The 19,048-nt window shown below is 41.6% G+C and overlaps 1 protein-coding gene across 7 annotated transcripts in view; it reads right to left on the bottom strand.

Annotated features, from left to right (window-relative positions):
* Dync1i1 (dynein cytoplasmic 1 intermediate chain 1) overlaps positions 1-19,048 on the bottom strand; it is a 302,449-nt gene that overhangs the window by 232,854 nt on the left and 50,547 nt on the right. For 4 of the 7 annotated variants that reach the window (XM_021191723.1, XM_021191725.1, XM_029534597.1 and 1 more), the window contains exon 5: positions 12,486-12,545. The exons of the other annotated variants lie outside the window; for them this stretch is intronic. In XM_021191723.1, the coding sequence (XP_021047382.1) occupies positions 12,486-12,545 (60 nt within the window). The remainder of the gene's footprint in view (positions 1-12,485; positions 12,546-19,048) is intronic. 7 annotated transcript variants of the gene reach the window in all.

The raw sequence follows: 19,048 nt of genomic DNA, 5'->3' as shown, positions 1-19,048 counted from the left end.
CCCAGGAAATCTTCTGTAAGACTGCGTCTTCTAGAAATGACAGGGATGCTACACCCTAGACAGTATGGCTACCTAAGCAAGACCCTAACACTGACAATACTAATAGATATGCCAGTGTGGAAGAGGGGAAATCCTGCAGGGCCTCACTTAGAGACAGGAACTACAGACAACTAAGGATGCTGAGAATGGAGGAAATAGTCTTACCCAGGGATGAGATCCCTAACTGGTTATCTGGTCTCTAGTTCTCTCTCTCTCTCTCTCTCTCTCTCTCTCTCTCTCTCTCTCTCTCTCTCTCTCTNTCTCTCTCTCTCTCTCTCTCTCTCTCTCTCTCTCTCTGTGTGTGTGTGTGTAAAACAATAACAAATAAAGAAAAGATTTCAGGAGAAGAAGAAAGGGAAAAATATCAGAAAGACAGGAGAGAGGTAAGGGAAAGGGGGAATTATGTGATTTTTAAGCAAAAGAAATATAAATATATATATGCATATATATACATATAATACATATACACACACATACACACACACACTAATAATGCATCTACAGACATCTGTATACAAGTTCTTGTGTGGGCATATGGCTTCAGTTCTTACAGAAAGGTAAGTAAGGAATGGGTCATGTGGAGGGAGAGTCTGTTTACCTTTTGAGAAACTGCCAAACGGTTTTCCTAGTTGTCCTTATATTCTGCATTCTCAGCAACATATGGAAGTTCTATGTACTCCTCGACTTGCATCTTCTACTTTTAAAAACCATACCACTATTTGAGTGTAATGTGTTACCTGATGTTGTTCACCATCCTGTGGTGTATATTTTTAAACTTAGCCCATTGTATATAATTTTAACATCTTTGAACAAAGTGAGGTTTTTTTTTTTTTCTGTTGGATTAAAAATTTATGTATTCAGGGCATTAGACCCTAAGCACATATATGACTTGTAAGTATTTTCTCTTGTTCTGTGAGCTGATTTTCACTCTTGTTGGTGCTATTTGACATGCAAACATTTTCATTTTAACTAAATTAAACATAGGCTTTAATTTCTTGTTTGTCCTTTTGTTGTACTCTGCAGTGTCATGACTCATCCTGATGATTTAAACCTGACTTTTATAGTTCGAATTCTCACATCTTGCCATGTGATATATTGACATTACCTTGTGTTGGATATGGTATGAGTTAGGGGCCCAGATTCATTCTTTGTTACGGATATCAGGCTGCCCCTGGTTCAGCTCCTGTTAGCATGTGTGTGTGTGTGTGTGTGTGTGTGTGTGTGTACTGATGACTGAAGCACAGAAAAGGAGAAGCTGGGTAACTTCTAAGATATCATTGATATGATGTGATAAGTTACAGTGTATAGCCAGCCTGACACCCTTAGGTTCCTTTCCTCAATTCAGACATAACAGAGTCACAAATATTAGTTCGGAAAAGTCTGAATTAAAGCAAACTTGAGTTCAGAAACTTTCCAAATTTCTTTGAACAGTGAATCACAAAGACACTCAAGAATTGTGTCAAATATGAGTTTCGGAATTTTCAACAACTGGTGGTCCACCAATCAGATTTCTCACTGGAAAGATACCGGAGGAGGGTGGAGGGTCAGAGGCTAGTGTATGGCATCCGCTCTCCCGGAAAGAGCAAAGAAGTCACTGCAGTAACAGGGCATTTCTGGAGCAAGAGGAAGCCTGGAAGTCAAAGCGATAAAGCCAGGAACAAACGTTCCCAGGGAAAAGGAGTCATTTGGCTAGATATCAAAGTAGGCCAAGGTCGGAGCATGAAAAAGAATGTCTGCTTTGGCCCATGAAACTCAACTGTAACTCATTACGTTTTCTAGCTTAGTTACACATACGTGTTAATCTCAAGGCTGACACGTGAAAATGCTGCCAGAGATTTTTCCTATTTGTCTTCCTAAAAGCTTTTCAAGTGTTTTTAATAGATGAACCTTCAAGGTAATGTTGATAACAGTTTTCTTCCTTGTTCAACATCTTACGTGGGTGGGATAGTATCCTGGAGGAGTGGCGAGGAACTACTTTTATCAGCATCATTCACTGCTACCATAAACTGTGTTTGAGCAAGGCACCATGCCAGATCGGCACAACACAAAGAGAAAGAGGATCAAGAACATATGCATCAGAGAGAGAAAAAATCTCCAGGCTACAAAAAGTAAATGCTAACATAAATGAGTCACCTAACTGGGAGAAGACTGCATGGTGGGCAGATTTCTATATGTTTCAAAAAAATGGGGTTTGCTTCATTGAGAATGGAAGACCTGGTTTAGATTCCAAAGGATAAGCTCACGTAAGTAGGCCCACATTCTAGGTAGCTTACCTAGCATATGTAAAGAGCTGAGAACAGAATTTACACTTTATACCAAAAGTCCAATTTTGTGAAATACAAGTTTTGAAATTGGGAGAGCAACGGCCTTAAGATGAATCTAGAGAAGCATATTGAGGGTAGATTATTAGAGACTAAAGAACTTGGATTTTGCATAGACACTGAGCAATTGTTGGAAGTTATGAAGAAATTCACAGCTGCAAAACAGTATTTAAATCATATTAACGTAACCAATATAGGAAATATAAAATCAGGAGCCAGATGTCAGGTGTAGGGAATGACCTCATCTTAGAAGCCAAGTGTGGAGAAAGAGGAGAAAAGATCCCTAAGCAAAGTTGAAGGTTCAAGAATGGAATAGAAAATGAAAGAGAGTAACAAGGCAAGGTTGGAGACTTGGTCCAGAGTGATGAGAAGGGGACTGTAAAAACCAATGGAGGCTACATTAATACCTTACGTTGCATGGAAGGTGAAGAATGGAAGGAATGGCCTGTGACATTTCAAGGCCTCATGGTTTGTAGGAAGGGAAAAGAATGGCATAACTGTAAAGACATAGAGGGGTTGAAGAAGAGTTAGGTGCGAGCCTGGAGCTAAGAGAGGACAAAGGCGAAAATGTGGCCCTTGGCAGTCATCAACACAAGGTCACATGAGAAGATGCCGCAACCATAGGAAAACAGATCATGGAACATAAAAGGTTTAAAAGAATAACAACGAGAGTAGTGCTGGGTGTGGATTCTATCGTGTGAGGTGGCCCTTAAGTCTAGGGAGTGCTTGGTTACTCCTTTGATATTCATATCACTCTTGCACAGGTAGACATCTCTTGCCAGGCTACTCATTATTGTAGCTCACAGGGTTCACGGCTGGGTAAGAGCATAATTGCTTCTCTACTCCAGTATTATAAAGAGGACTTAGTGGGTTCAAAACATCAACTCTATGTGTGTCTGCACATGAATGCTTAAACGTACATAGGCATGTATTTATGGATCTTTGCATGTGTGTCTTTTATGTGTGTGTGTGAGTGTGTATATCTATGTGTTTGTGTCTATGTTTGTTTCTCTACATGTTCACCTGGGAATATATATATATATATATATATATATATATATATATGTCTATGAAGGTTGGTGAAGCCCATGGTTGAATGAATGTTTTTACATTTCCCTGTGCATTTATGTGCATGAGTAATTTTGGATGAAAGTCATTGTGCATTAGAATAAAAATGCTTATATGTTATAGTTGTATGTGTTCCTGAGTTTGTATGCATGTACAAGCATGTGTATTTGCTGGCATGTCATTGAGGATATTTGTCTAGGTGGAAATTAGCTCCAATTGTAAGCTCTGTCTTATATCAATATTATGAAAGTGCATCAGCTATGCCGAGAAAGTCCTTAGCATCTTATTGATGTCAAGTTATGTTTAAACAGCAAACACTACAAGTTCTGCTGCTCTGCTGTAAGAGTTTACTTTAAAATTAATCAGTTATTTTTTACTAAAATAGATTCCTTCTGTGTTTCTGTAATTCATAATCTATAACCTAAAAGAATAAGAATATGAGTTATCTAAAAAAAATAACAGCATCAAAGGAGACACAGAGTTGAGTGGGTAGAGAGGTCGGATGGATCTGGGAGGCGTTGGAGGTGAATGCAATCAAAATATATGAAATTCTAAAAATTTAATTATTATTTTCAGATGACAAATAATTCATTTGTTTCTTAAATACCGTGTTCTGGTAACAGTGGGTAGCAATCTGTAACATCTTATGTATAGATTTCCAGAGCTGGCGATAGGATATTCCTCTGGGAGAGACGAACACAGAAGACAGGGCAGCATACCCAGAAAGTAACTGGCTGTGTGGTTGTCTTTCCATACACGAAAGGATCATCTGTGCTCAGGGGAGTGGGCTTGGTCCTCCAAGAGAAGCAGCATGAGAGTTGCCCTTCCCACACCCTATACAAGGACGGATTTCCATCCTTCCTATCTGCATTAGAAATAATATCTGTTGCATTTCCACAGTGTCTGCTTCTAGCTGTGCAAAGATATTACTTTGGCTTTTGACCCATTTTTTCCTGAAAAGAAGCAAATGTCAACACCGGCTTCATGAATGGCCGTAGCCCAAAGATTTGCTTCGAATTTTGCAACACAAGCAAACTTTGCAAGACTTCGGAGTTAGACATGAGCTAAAGCCGTCACGGCCACGCGGGTGGAGGCTCTGCCCTCGAGTACGGGGAGTGGGAAACGCAGGACAGGAATGATAGAGACTTGTGTTCTTTCCAGTGTGGCTACAGATATGATGTGAAGTATATTCAGGAATGACCTTTTTTTTTTTTATTTTCTTGATGGCTTTGAGTAAGTTTCATAGCATCTGTAACATGAAGCTGTGTAATTAGAGCCTTCCAAGTAAGGCACTGAATTTCTCAGTGAGAGTGCCCTTTCTTTCCCAAATGGATTTCATTTTCCTGAACCTGAAGGCAGTAGGAACACTGCCTTTTGGAAGATGAGCTGTTACTGCAGTACAAAAAAATTGAAATAGCTTGCTGAACATTCCTGAGTCAGAAAATAAAGACTAACAAACATGAGCTTCTTGAGGAATGTTTGAAGGCAAATAACGATCATTTTAAGAGGCAAGGAGAGTACTTCCTCCCTCCCTTGCAGTGAAGTTTTGGTCAGAGCCATTAAAGCCATATCATGAACCCCTTTGATGAGTCAATATTCATCTATACAATTTAGATTCTTGAATGCGTTTTACTAGTTTTTTATATGCATGTATGTGTGTTTTAAGATGCTCTGTATTTCAATTTTTTTGTAGAAAGTATAATTGTAATTAAGTGTTATTGAAGTCACAGACGTTTTCAGTTTGCCTACACCGACACGCAAGAAAATACCAGGTATGGTGTGATGGTTTGAATAGGAATGCCCCCTACCACATGTTTGAATATTTTGTCCACAGGAGTGGCACTATTAGGAGGTGTGGCCTTGTTGGAGTAGGTGTGTTCTTGTGTTGTAATGTAAATGTGCAGGAAGTGTGTTAATAGAGGGTAGGCTTCGAGATCTCAGAAGCTCAACCCAGTTCACATCCCACTGTCTGCTGGTTCAGATGTAGAACTCCCAGCTCCCTCTCCAGCACCATGTCTGCCTGCACATTGCCATGCCTCTCAGCATGATGATAATGGACTGAACCTCAGAAACTGCAAGGTAGGCCCAGTTCAATGTTTACCTTCATAAGCGATGCTGAGCCATGATGTCTCTTCACAGCAATAGAAACCCTAAGACATGCAGTTATATGGAAACATTGAAAATTGTTCCAAGGCAGAGAGACCTAAGCCCCACACAGATGACTATTTGACAGGAGTGGGAATTGAGCTCCGAGGCAGAGCACTTGCCTAACACATAGGCAGCCTGCCACGTGTGACCATCTGAGTTTGATACCAAGCACCACGGAGAAGAAAAGGTCATTAATAGGTGGTGAATAGATCAAACTGAAGTTCATCTTCTTTTAAATCAAAGCCTGGAACAAGTTTTTAGTTCCTCCTTCAGAAGGGGCGACCACATTCTTATCGAGACCCTTTTCCCACCTCTGCCTTTTCTTCCAAATAATGGAGCACCCCTATCTACAGCCCGTTGAGCACCCCTATCTACAGCCCGTTGAGCACCCCTATCTACAGCCCGTTGAGCACCCCTATCTACAGCCTGTTGAGCACCCCTATCTACAGCCCGTTGAGCACCCCTATCTACAGCCCGTGGAGCACAGGAGGCTGACACCACATAAGACCTTTGCTACTGAGCTCAACAATTTGGAGCTAATTTTTGCTTGTGATGTAGGACCTTTCCCTCCCTATTCAGACTCAGTCTGTTTCCATAGCAAGGGAGCTTGTTTCCCAGGAGACTGAACATCTAGTGCGGACACTTGCTCTTAAGCTCGTTTCTGAAGGCAACATGTACAGTGTGATCTCTCTCCAAACTGTCCAAGCAACCACACCTTTGTCAGTTCACTCATGTGCTTTATTGTGTGTATGATGGTTGTGGTTGTGTTCAGTAGGGAACTTTATTTGCTCCCTATGCCTTGCCATTTAATTTCTCCCACCATTTTTTACTTTGCTTACTCTATTACAGTAGTAGTCTTAAAAAGAAGTGTTTTTAGTATATCAGCAAGTATTGACCCAGTTAAAACAAACAGACTAAGCTTCTCTCTCTCTCTCTCTCTCTCTCTCTCTCTCTCTCTCTCTCTCTCTCTCTCTGAGGAGGAGGAGGAGGAGGAGGAGTTTTCTTTCTTTCAATAATCATCTTTTAGATTTCTCTCTGTTGTTAGCTGATATGTAGATCACGTAGTTAATAGGCAAATCCAGAACTAAGGGCAAACTATTTCTGCTTTGGTCCAGGATGGAGTTGTAGGGCCAGATACACCATTCTAGCTGAAATAATAACCAGCAGTTGTCTGAATAAAAGAAAACCTTATAAGACAACAAGAAGTGATAGAGATGCATGAGACAGGGTAAACACCAAGATAAGCCCCACAATTGTCCCATTCTGTGGTCCCCATAGCACTGCCAGGCTGTGCTACAGAAGCAAAGCCAGGTGGCATGCAGTGTATGTGTTAGCCAGGAGAGGGAGACTCCAGAGGGATTCAGGCAATTAGACCCCACAGTCACCCACAGTCTATATCAGAAAAGTACCAAGACCAAGGGAAGCATGACCTTATTCTTGGATGGTTGGTGACAGTTCTGGGTATTCTCTGGGGATAAGAACATCTCCTCTGCTTCTATCAGACTGCTAAGACTCCATGGAAGTCCAGATTCGTACAGGAGAACACCATACAAACTATGTCTTGTTAGTAGGCACTACAAGGCCGAGGGCTGCAAGAGCTTGTCTGAGCACAGTGACCTGTGCTGTAGTCCAGCAAAGCCAAGAGCCAAGTGGAAGGATCAGAAGATATAGGTCAACAACCACATGGAGAGAGCCAAGGAGTGAACCAGTGAAGCTGGGGTTCACTGGGGCAGTTTGAAGGGAAGATTATGGTCTATGTTGTCCTTTGGATAGAGCTTGAGGCCAGAGTTGTCACTAGATGTTCACTCTTTGGGGAAATGGATGGAGTCTATGGAAGGGAAGTGAGGCTGGGTGAGGAAGAAAAGATGCTGAAAAAAAAAAAAAAAAGCTCCCAAATAAATAAATAGCCCAAAAGTAAGGCCTAAGAAAAATGGAAAGTGAAGCTGCTTTTAAGTAAAGTAAACGGGTGTTTTAAAAACTATGTACTGAACAAAATTTTCATAATCTAAACAGAGCAAAGCTATTAGAAATAAATCGATTTAAATGAAAAAAAGAACTTAGTGTGTGTTAGAGTGTGTGCATGTTTGTGTGCGCACGTGTGCCTGAGTGTATAGCTCTGCACTGTTTATATTCACGAGCACATAGACGTCAGAAGAGGGCTTCAGATGCCATAGGACAGCAGTTACAAATGGTTGGGGGCTACTGTGTGGGTGCTGGAAACTGAACCTGGTGCTCTTACCCATTGAACATTCTCTCCAGCCCTCTAAATATGTTTATATTAAATCATGGTAATTTCAGGAATACACATATAATCAATTCTCACAAAAGTAATACTCAGAGATTCTGATAGCAATAAAACAAAAGCAAACAAAAAACCCTAAAGGTGTGGTGGCGCACACCTTTAATCCCAGCACTAGGGAGGCAGAGGCAGGCAGATTTCTGAGTTCAAGGCCAGCCTGGTCTACAGAGTGAGCTTCAGGACAGCCAGGGCTACACAGAGAAACCCTGTCTCGAAAAAACCAAAAACCAAAAACCAACCAACCAACCAACCAACCAACCAAACAAACAAACACCCTAAACCAAAGACATAACTGACCTGAAGGAAACCCACAGGCAATGGTAAGGCAGGAGGCTCAGGACCCCGTCTCCCTACAGAGACATCTGATAAACAGATTAGCCAACACCCTCTGAGAAAATACAGAAACAAGTGACAGTCTACACTGGAGAACGGAAAATAAGTCCACTTCAAAATCAGTGTGTGAGAAACGGAGTTACAACCTCACCCTAAACCTTGCTCTGCCATCAGAAAACAAACCCCATCTGAGGTTCTCCCAGAGGACTAAAGGGGGTGGGCCATACTTGCAAGGTTGCTACCAAATGACCTGTCTCAGGTGCAAACCCAGTTGGCCCAGCATGCACAGCCACCTGGGACCCCAGAGGGAGGAAAAGCAGCAGTGGAACAAGTGCTCGGATCTCTTCCTATATCGCTCAGCACAGAGCAACGGGCCATGAAGATTAATTCCTGCCTTTCCCTGGGAAGGGGAAGATTGGATATCAACTATCTGACCTTTTTAGCTGCTGCCCAAGAGTCTGGCTTTTAACTTGCTTGTATCCAAAGGCTAACAAGAAAGACAAGCCGGTACTCTGGAAGCATAGACCCACTCCAGGCTTTCCACAACAGCCTTTCTTCTAATGATATAAATAAGACTTCTGTCTTCTGGCCAGAAGTAAATGAACTCTGCGATAAGCATTGCTCTTCCAGCTGTTTGGAAGTCTAACTCTAACCTGTCTATTCTGGGAGCTGGAGGGCTAGACAACCATTTCCTAGTACTGAGGTCTACAGAGAAGAAAATGGGGATTCTGAGCCTCTCTGGGGGCCTCACACTGACTCTAGCTCTCCTGTTTAGCAGTAAGGCCGAGTTCTTTCACAGAAAGAGCCATACCGCACACTTCCTTTCATGCCTTTTCCAGCTGCGGTTGAAGGGCTCACTGGTTTCTTGGGTCTGATAGATAGGAAATCCTCGTCCCTGGAATGGAATGAATGTGTGGATATTTCCTGTGTGAATCAACTCCACAGCTGAAGTCAGCAATCACGTCTGTTCTCTCGGATCGTTCTAGAAGAGTCAGATCCCCATCTAGCACCCCACATCTGTATCACAGAGCCTGGCCTCTAACTTGCCTGTGTCTGAAAGCTGTTGGGGGCTGACGTTCACTCAGCTCCTGCCGATTGCAAAAGGGTAATAAAAGAACTTAAAAGTGAATGCCATTGAAACAAGCATAAAGGAATCTACCACAGAGTCTTTTCTTAGCTTCTGGTAGAGCTTGTGGGCAAGAGATGCCAGTGCCTAGATTTATCCTACAGACAGAAGGGATCACACCATAGGTCAAGCAACCTAACTTCTCCAGCTGCCCTGGGGGGCGGGGGGGGGCGGGGAACTGGTTCCTATCTCTCTTGTGTCAGGGCGAGGGTGGGACTTAGTGTTCTCTAGCCTCCAGGGAACCACAAAGGACAATAGATGTCTGCTTGTGTGATCACTGAGGATCCCTGGGTAAGGTGAGGAGAGAACATCTCCTCTCAGTGCAAATCTGAGGCAATCTCAAGAAGTGATGCTCTGCCTAATGTGCCGAAACCAGAGAGCTAAGGGAAACGGAGAGATAAGGAAATACGCTTTCCACCAAAGAACCACCTGAGTCCGCAGCAGCAGCACCACTGGCATGGAGACATACGTCTTACTCAGTGGAGCATTCAAAATGTCAGTCACGGAGCCGACAACAAGGCTGGGAGTCCAGTGCTTTGAAGGTCAGTCGTACAAATCACATATGCTAGGAAACTCAATGAAGAGACAGAGATTTTTAGAAAGGGACCAATTATATACACCATAGAACTGAATGGCGAGTTCTGAACTGGAAAACAGTTAACCTGATCAAGCAGGAATTGTTAGGAAATTTAAAGACAGTTTATTGAAAAAAAAAATCCATAAAGGAGGAGAAGGAGGAGGAGAAGGAGGAGGAGGAGGATTACACAGGTAGAAATACAGGCCTATACAAGGGAATGAAGAACAGTTAAAAAAAAAAATCAAACTGTGTGGATGAACACTACTTTTGTCCCTGAAGTCTCTTTTCAAAGATCATCAGCTGAATAAAAGACCAAATGGATTGTAGACTTCATAACACATACAAAAGTGAGACATTTGGTAACACTAGCACAAAGGTCAAGAGGAGAGAGACAGACATCGAAGTAGCCTCTGGCTCCACTTTAAGAAATTAGCCCAAAGAAATGCAAATTAAATACAAAGGAAGTAGAAGAAATGAAATTATCAGATCCAAGCAGAGTTAGAAGACACCTTTGGAGGGTGACAACTGTTTGCTTGCCTGATGGCAGTGACAGTTTGATAAGCATGTAAGCATGCCAAACATCAATTTCAATAGCTCATGTATAGTATTTTCTGTCAGTTAAATTTCAGTACAGCTCTCAAGTGAAGACACAGAGAAAATTACAGACTTTAAGTTGAGGAAATAAAACTGTCTCAAGAAAAAATCTTCTTGCCTATGGAGCATTTCATAAACTTTGGTATGTACCCTAAATATCAGACATGCTAAAAAGGGAAACTGTAATGGTGCTCCACTTGAAATCATAACTTGGCTAAATAATCTTTCTCCAACATTCTCTAAAAGTTTCTTACAGACTTTTGAAGACCAGCCGTCTCAGTGCACACTCACATCTCATTACCTCTCTCTGATGCACTGGCTGCTCCAGGTGAGAGAGAGCAGGTGAGGAGGGAGCCCCAGGTATGCCTTCTCCCCAGGATGCTTTGATTAACATGCTCAATTTCCACCTGGAAAGCAACCAAGGTAACTACTCCTAAGACAAGGAGGACCGCTACTCCCTAACTACTCCGCATCAGCACATACAGCTTAGCACTCTTGCAACATATCTACCATGTATCAACTTGAAGGTGTACAGTGTAGTTTTTGCCAGCTCCCCCCTGCTTCTTTATTTAATCTTTAAAATTATGATGCCTGAAACCATGAAAATTGTAACTTACTATATACTGATTATTTCTCTGCTTCACATAATCACATTTCTCGATTATTTAAAAAAATATAATTTGAAACAGATAATAGATGGTCTCACAAAATATCCCAAAACGTAGTAATTTTAATTAAAAACTCCTCGAATTAGTAATTAATTTTTTTTTTTAAAAAAAAAGAAATTCAGAGCTATCTTCTGAACTTATTTATAACCAATGTGCTCGTTAGCTAAGGCGTTATAGTCCTTGGTTTAGTATCACTGTGAGTCAGTTACAAACTCCTGCATGCACAAAGGTCCACACACATACACATGCTATTTAATGTGAACTGGATAGTAGGTGCTGAAATGGATGGAAACCCAGAGTTACAGGCTCAGCAAGCTGAAGAATTCAGGATAAATAATAAATAAACACCCATGTGGAGATACATTGATGTCTTTTTCTTTTTAAAAAAAAATATGCTGTTATAAAATGTTGAGGTATCTCTTTTGGAGGTATCCACTTTTATGTTGCTCAATGCTGTCATGTCAGCTTGAAGGGGGGGGAACCATGCCCTCGAAGACAATCTCAGTTTCTGTGTAGATACTCCTGCTATGTGTGATCTCTTGTTAGTTAAACTGTACGTGAAGCTGGAAAAGTACACAGTCAGACGTTCTGAGTTTGAGAGTGAGCTATGAAAGCATCCCATGGACAACATCTCGTGTGTGACTATAGCTAACTCCCATCTTCCAAGGGAAAATGAAAACAAAAACTAAAGCCCAAGTATTTCATTCCTGATGGATGACTTTTCAACTCTGAAGCTCCCTTTCAACCCCCAAAAGACATCGTATGAACACACTTTATGAGACATTACCTAACACCAAATATTTGAATTAGTGGTCAAACGGACTTATTCTTTCACAAAATTATAGTTCGTAATTTAACTGACACTAAGAGTTTATTGTAAATTCTCCTGACAAATGAAAAAGAATGACCACAAACAGGACACAACATTTTAATACTGATCCCAGACACGATTAGTTGTTAGTAAGAGGGGAGCTTGGTTAGGATAAAGCCACATGTATCCCCAATTCCAGACTTTATGTAGGACACTTCTAAGTGAGGGTATGGGCTTTGGTTTGTTATTTTCTTTTGGATCAGTGTCACTTTGCACTGATAGGAGTTATCACAGGGTGGGCAAAAGGCATCTTTTTGTGGTGTTGTCCACAAAGAGAGACTTTAGCCCAAGCTGTAAAAGGAAAACTAATGGAAGAAAAGAAACATATCAAACAGAAAGTCTCAACAAAGGGAAGTAAGCTAAAGCAATAAGAGCTCTAGCATCTTAGCACAACCATCGCAAAGAAACCATTGGAGGAGAAACAAAAGAACAGACATATACCCAAGTTCTGAGTCTGACTGCAGCTGGAGCACTGAGGGGTCTGTGTCCCACTGCAGGGTCCTAATCGTGCAGCACAAAGGAAAAAGAACACAGAGAATTAACAAAGAGGGAGGGCAACAGAACAAACCAAACCGTGTCATTCTTCAAGGCAACGTCATATACGGTACACACACAGAACAACCCCTCCGCCCCCAGGGATTAGGACAAAGAAGGTTAGGAATAGCTGTTTAACATCAAAAGCTATGGCCATCTCCATGGAAGAAAGCCTACAGCCAATTATTCCAGGGCCACGCACTCACGCACACACTCACGTATGCACACATGCACGCGCACACAGGCAGGCGTGCACACACATACATATGTACTACAGATTCATTGACTTGAATATGTGTGCTGATGCACTTTTCTTCTGTGACACCTCGGAGCCCAAACACATGTTGGAGCTCTAAGCTCTTCCATGGAGTGAAGAGAATTAAATACAGATGGACTAGGACAGTAGCATCTGTGGAAGTCAGACTAAATGGAGTGTGACTGTAGGGTCTGGGGAACAGTTGGTGCCCTCAGGTCAGTTACGACAAATATAGCAGCATTGCATTTGAAACCGATGAGTTCTGTTATCCATTCAGAAATAGGAAAATGGCCTCCAGTGTTAACATTTGTCTCTGAGATGCCAGAGATGAAGTACGTCCTCCATTTTCTATATGTTTTGTAACACATAGCGCAGAATGTCAGTAATGGCATCTAATTTCTCTTTCTATTAATAGGATGGGATAACTATTCTGTCTTAAACAGAGTATGCACAAAGACCTTCTACAGGTAGGCTCCTTACAGTTTTCGACAAAGAATCTGTCCCAGTGAAGCAGGCATGAGATATTCTGAGAGACAATTGATGGACATTTTGTCTTTCTGTTGGGCATGGGTGCTTCAAATCTGGCCTGACTTACCAACTAGGTAACATTGGGAATGGTGTTCACACTCTAGCCACTGGACCCCTTTGCTCACTAAAAATATAGACTAAAACACAATGGCCATGCTATCTCTTGAGATATCACTGAAAACACAGGCGCTCTGGTCTCACCCACTGGCTCCAGACTGCAGCTCTTCAAGGTACTCAGGTTACTGTGAACATGTTAAGGTTTGAGGAGTCCTGCTTGCTTTCCTTGTTGCAAAGACTTATCCTGGCTTATAAGGCTATGCATGCTGTGCTTGTGGTATCTTCTGAAGTCATTAATAATTCTGAATTATTTAAAACCCCTTTTTCCTCTCCTACTTTAAGATGAACTGTATCCATTTCTGCATGGCGTGGATACTCTCTTCTTTCAAACCTTGGCTCCTATGTTCCTTCTTCCATTTCTCTACCTGATCTTAAGCGGGACTTCGTCATCCTGCAGTCCCTTCTTCATAGTAGCCATACTTTCCTGAGATTTCATTCTATATCCTTTCATTCATTGCTGATACTGTTTGATTCTGGATGCGGGACTCAGCATGGCAGAAGTAACCATGTCTCCAGATTAATTACAGGAGCACACCTAGGTGCTAATCTAGTGGAATATTTGTTGAGTGAGTAAATGAGGGACTCTTTCTCTGATTGTGTGCATGGGTTACTTGCACTTGGAAAGTGTGAGCAACACTCGATCATCAGTAACTATGCATATTACTACCAGTAAATATCTTTTGAGTTCTCGCGGTGCTTGTCTCTGAGAGTTCTGTCAGCTCCATCTGCAAAGACAGAGGGATGAACTTGCAGAGATTTTCTATTTGTCTCTGACTGTGCTCTTGACTTCTTACCTGAATGTTCCAAAAAGATGAGCACCGAAGTCCAGTGGTAGCACAAACTGGCCACTGTTTCTTAGACCAGCAACTCTAAAGAGTCAAGGTTAATGCAGAGGCCCGAAAGTTTTTGTTAACATGCCAATTCTGGACTAACAGCTTCAGTGGCTTTGAATTTTACATTTTGGGCCAGTTTTAGGAGATCTAAATGCTGCTGCTCTCTGGATCATGCTGTTTACCAAGGTCTTGACCTTGAGGTCTTAGTGAAATACAAAACACAGACTTCCAACTCAGAGAGTCTGCTTTAGTAGTTCTGGGGTAGAGGAGGGTGAGAGTCTGAGTATCATCTTCCCAGTGGAAAGTGTAAGGCTGCCTGTGGGACAGTCTTTGGAGGACAAGTGGGTAGATGGAAGCTTTCCAGTTATAAGTGTATAGAAAGCATAGCATCTGCTCAGCTCTCCCACCAGATGCCGAGGGATCGTTTAGCCTGGCCACTTCCAGGCTAAATGACCAGAATGCCCGAGGCAAGCAAGATCCAGGCATTAAAATTACTGAAATCCCCGTTAGTGCTTCTCACAGGTGGCCAGAGATAGGAACCATTGCTCTGGAAACATTCCATGCTCAAGCAAAGTGGATCTGCTTGTTCTAGATGCAGGTTCACTTTGGTCCAAACAGTACCCCGGATGGAAGCCATCAAATGCACTTACGGGGCTCTAACTTAACCGCATTGTTCCTGTTACAGACAGAAGTGCAGCTTCTGACTCTCACTGACTGGAAGGCATGTCCAGATCAGGGGTGGACACAGGTTAGAGACAGCGTGCCTGCAGGCTTTGTGTGAGTGCGTGTCCTTTCCTGGCGTCTTCTACTCCTTTGGCATGAGAAGCTTGCAGCTGTCAGAGCTCTAGCTGTACTACTGCTTACTGAACAGATCACGTGGACCGGCTGGACCCTTAGAAAGACTACTAACCTTTGCATTTCTATCAGAATCATCAACTTAAGAAATAAAGATTCAATCTGATGTTTGCATTCGAAAATGTTTGTTATATTTTGAACTATGTGCATATGTGTTTGTGTTTATGTGTGTGTGTGTGTGTGTGTGTGTGTGAGTGTGAGTGTGTGTGTGTGTGTGAGTGTGAGTGGGTGCGTGCGTGCGTGTGTGTGTTTGTGTGTGTGTGTGTGTGTGTGTGTGTGTGTGTGTGTGAATACAGATACCCTTGAAGCCCAGAAGAGGGTGTTGAATCCTCTGGGGCTGAAGTTAAAGGTGGTTGTGAGCAGTGCAGCTTGTGTGCAGGGAACCAAACTCACGTCTTCTACACAAGCGGCACGGGCTCATAACTGTTTAGTTGTCTCTCAAGCCTCTGGTGTTTGCATGTTTAACCAGAACAACAGAGGTGATGTATGCAAACAAGTGTGTTCCACTCCATCAAACACTCCAGTCAGTGACAGAAAGCCCAGGTATTACCAGCAGAAAGCTGGAAGATGAGGAGGAAAACTGAAGACATAATCACATTGCTGCTTTTCTTTTCTTTTCATATTTCCCATTATGATCTGCAGAGAGGTCAGATTGCCAAGAGTGCACTACTTTCTTTTTTAATTAAAAAGGAGCTCAACGTCAGTTCCTTAACTAGGCAAACATTGCTTTTCTGTTTTCAGGGATGGCTGAGGATCCTGTATTAAATGATCACTGAATTTTCTGTGTGCAAACTCACAGAGAAGCTACAAGGCAAGAGGCATCTTCCTGGGGAGGCCACATCTCGGCCTTAAGGTGAGAGTGTTGGGCTCTGGGTGTGGCTTGTGCTCCATCAGACAAGTCTTTTGTATTCAACACAAGAAAGAATGGGTCTAAAGCCCTTCAGTATAAGAATATTATTAGATTTCATTTTGACTTGTTATCCATCCTCTTTCTGGGATATTTTTATTGAGCCAATTGACATAAATATTACTTTGTAACTTTATCAAGTTACTATATTATTGAAAATAAAATGGTAGTTTAGTCTAGCTTCGTAGAGGATTTGGAATATTTCAGGGAATTTATGTATGAAAATGAAAGTAGTATTGCAATTGTAAGTTAAATAAATAAAGTCTTATCATACCTTTTTCCATGTGGAAATTACCATATTTACTATGACATTAGTCTCATATTTTAGGTTTTGTGTGTGTGTTGGGGGGGGGATGGGCCATTTAATGTGTATAGGGCACATATTTTTTTTTTTGATCAGGACATTCATTCGCTTATTCAAGACACATCTAATGAGATCCAAATGTATAAAATACTGGGATAAAGGAGTTAAAAACCTTCCAGTCAACCACTGTCCTCTATGGGATGACAGAATGTACACAAAGGGCTTCATAGGACAAGTTAGAAAGCAAAGCATGACACAGCAATGGTATCCCAGGTATGCAGATGGCCACAGAAACTCTATTTAAGAATGTGACATTTAAATAAGGGAAATTAGACATATGGTTATTCATACCTAATTATATACTGGTAACATATTACCAAGAAGAAAACAATTCCCATCAGTTGTGCAGGGCTTGTCACAGTTTAAAATTTCAATTAGTATTAGATGATAACTAAATACATATCATAAAAGGTAGGGCTGGAGAGATGGCTCAGTGGTTAAGAGCACTGACTCTTCTTCCAGAGGTTGCGAGTTCAATTCCCAGTAACCACATGGTGGCTCAGAACCATCTGTAACAGGATCCGATGCCCTTTTCTAATGTGTCTGAAGAGAGCGATAGTGCACTCACATACATAAAATATCATGAAAGGGATTAAAGGTAATATCTGTTATAACTTCGTTTTGCTAAGTTATTCCTCTGAATGGCTGGTCAATCTGTGGGCTGGGCCACCTCTATCCTTTAGGAACTAAAGTAGGAGACACTCTTTCTCCATGGGGATCAGAAATCTCATCTGATTGAGCCCTTGATTGATAGAATAGGGTTTGGACATATACTCATTGTTGTCAGTGTCTGCTTTATTGCATATGATGGCTGAGTTATTCTATAAGACCCCAAAGACTTCAGCTGCCATCTAACCAATTTATCATGAGAACAATAACTTCTAGGCCAGATAACCATACAAACTCAACTGTTTTCATTGTAGATGCCTTCTTGGATTAACTCTCAAGGGACTTCAGTTTGCTCAGATAGTGAATTACCAGCCGTGTACTAAAGGACATTGTGGCTCTGTCCTCCCACATTCGGTTGGCAGCTATAGAGATACTGATCAAGGCCACGTTTTTCAGCTTTGTGTAAAATACTAGGCACAGAAGCCTCCCATGTCATATAAAATAATGACTTATTAGAGTCCATCTGTGTCAGATAATGTGCCTGCTTATGTCTAGTCCTGAAAAGCCTACTATGTAAAAGTTTACAGTTAGAAGGTCATTTTGGTTTTTTTATGTATATATTTTGCAAAACACAAGAATAGATAAAACATAAACATCTTCGATATAGCAACGGTTTTGTGAAAACCTAACAGAATTTCAGCTCTTCTATACTCTTTGCTAATTTACAACTCTCTAAGACCTGATAAGATTCCTTCTTCATTTGCTCACTTCCAGCTTATCAGAGAGGTTAAAAATGAAAAAAAAATCATTGGACATCTGCTGGAATTATATCTTAAATGGAAAACACATGCTATCCTGTTGAGAATGCATGGCCCTCTGGGGAGTAACTGCTTCCTGTGCACTTCTTACCACGAGTGGCTGTGTTTCTGCTTTTCCTGTCTTTATTACACACCAGTGTCTAAAGCCTTAAGCATTTTCCCCAGAAATCATCTCTGCTCATACCCTTTCTGTGTGTTGACTAATAAGAAAACGTTCAGAAAGTATTTGGAACACAATGGCCAAGAGCTGTCATGTGTAATGCTACCACCCAGCACAGCTGAGCCACTGACGCACTGCTCTTGACATTGAAATTGGTATAGTCGTTAAAGCAATGTGCTAATAGGCACCAAGAGCCATAACTGAATTGCCCCCATGGGCAGGTTTTATTTCACGAAACTCTGTAAGACTGGATCATAGAATTCATCTCAGAGAAAGGAAAAAAAGATGCTGATGGCAATGATTGCAATGGGAATTTCTGCGCCACCAATCCCATGCTCAACATGGGTTTCTCATCTTTAATCTCTCCTCTTCTCATTCTATATTGAGGCATGTTGCCTAGACAGGGTTATGCCATCCCTTTTTACTTCTGTGCCTTACCTTTGGCCGTTGTCACTGACTGACCCACACGTCTTCATCACCACTACATTCCAAATTCCACCTTTTCAAATGTGCTTTGGTTTTATCTGTTGACAAACCTACCCTTCGGTTCCTCATTTGACTTTCCATTCTTTATTTACCCCCACAACCCTAGTTTAGACTTTCAGCTCTACTCTTTTCCCATGTGAGTGGTCAGATCTTGAAAACATCATAAAAATGTCACAACCCAGGACTCATCTCACATTCATCATGCCCTAGGTTAGTAACAAGTTACTAAGTACCGCGAGTGACAAGGGGCAGGTATGGGAACTAGTGATCTAAATCCGTCTCCTAGAGTTGTTATGTATCTTCTGTTTAGTTCCTAGTCTACATCTTATGTACCTGAATGCCTCCCTCCAAGCTCAAACTTTCCAAAACACATCATTTTGGAAAGCTCAGCTTAAAATACATTTATCCATAGTAAGATCATTCCATAATAATTTGTATCTCTATGAGGCGTGAGTTAGACGGAGGTAGTTTGGCTGCTTACTAAATGAGTCTCTTGGTAAATAAACAATCCAGTTGACATTAGGAGTGGCCCTGTTA

This window comes from Mus pahari, chromosome 2, assembly GCF_900095145.1.
Source record: "Mus pahari chromosome 2, PAHARI_EIJ_v1.1, whole genome shotgun sequence".
Taxonomy (NCBI): domain Eukaryota; kingdom Metazoa; phylum Chordata; class Mammalia; order Rodentia; family Muridae; genus Mus; species Mus pahari.
This window is presented reverse-complemented; position numbering and strand designations above follow the sequence as displayed.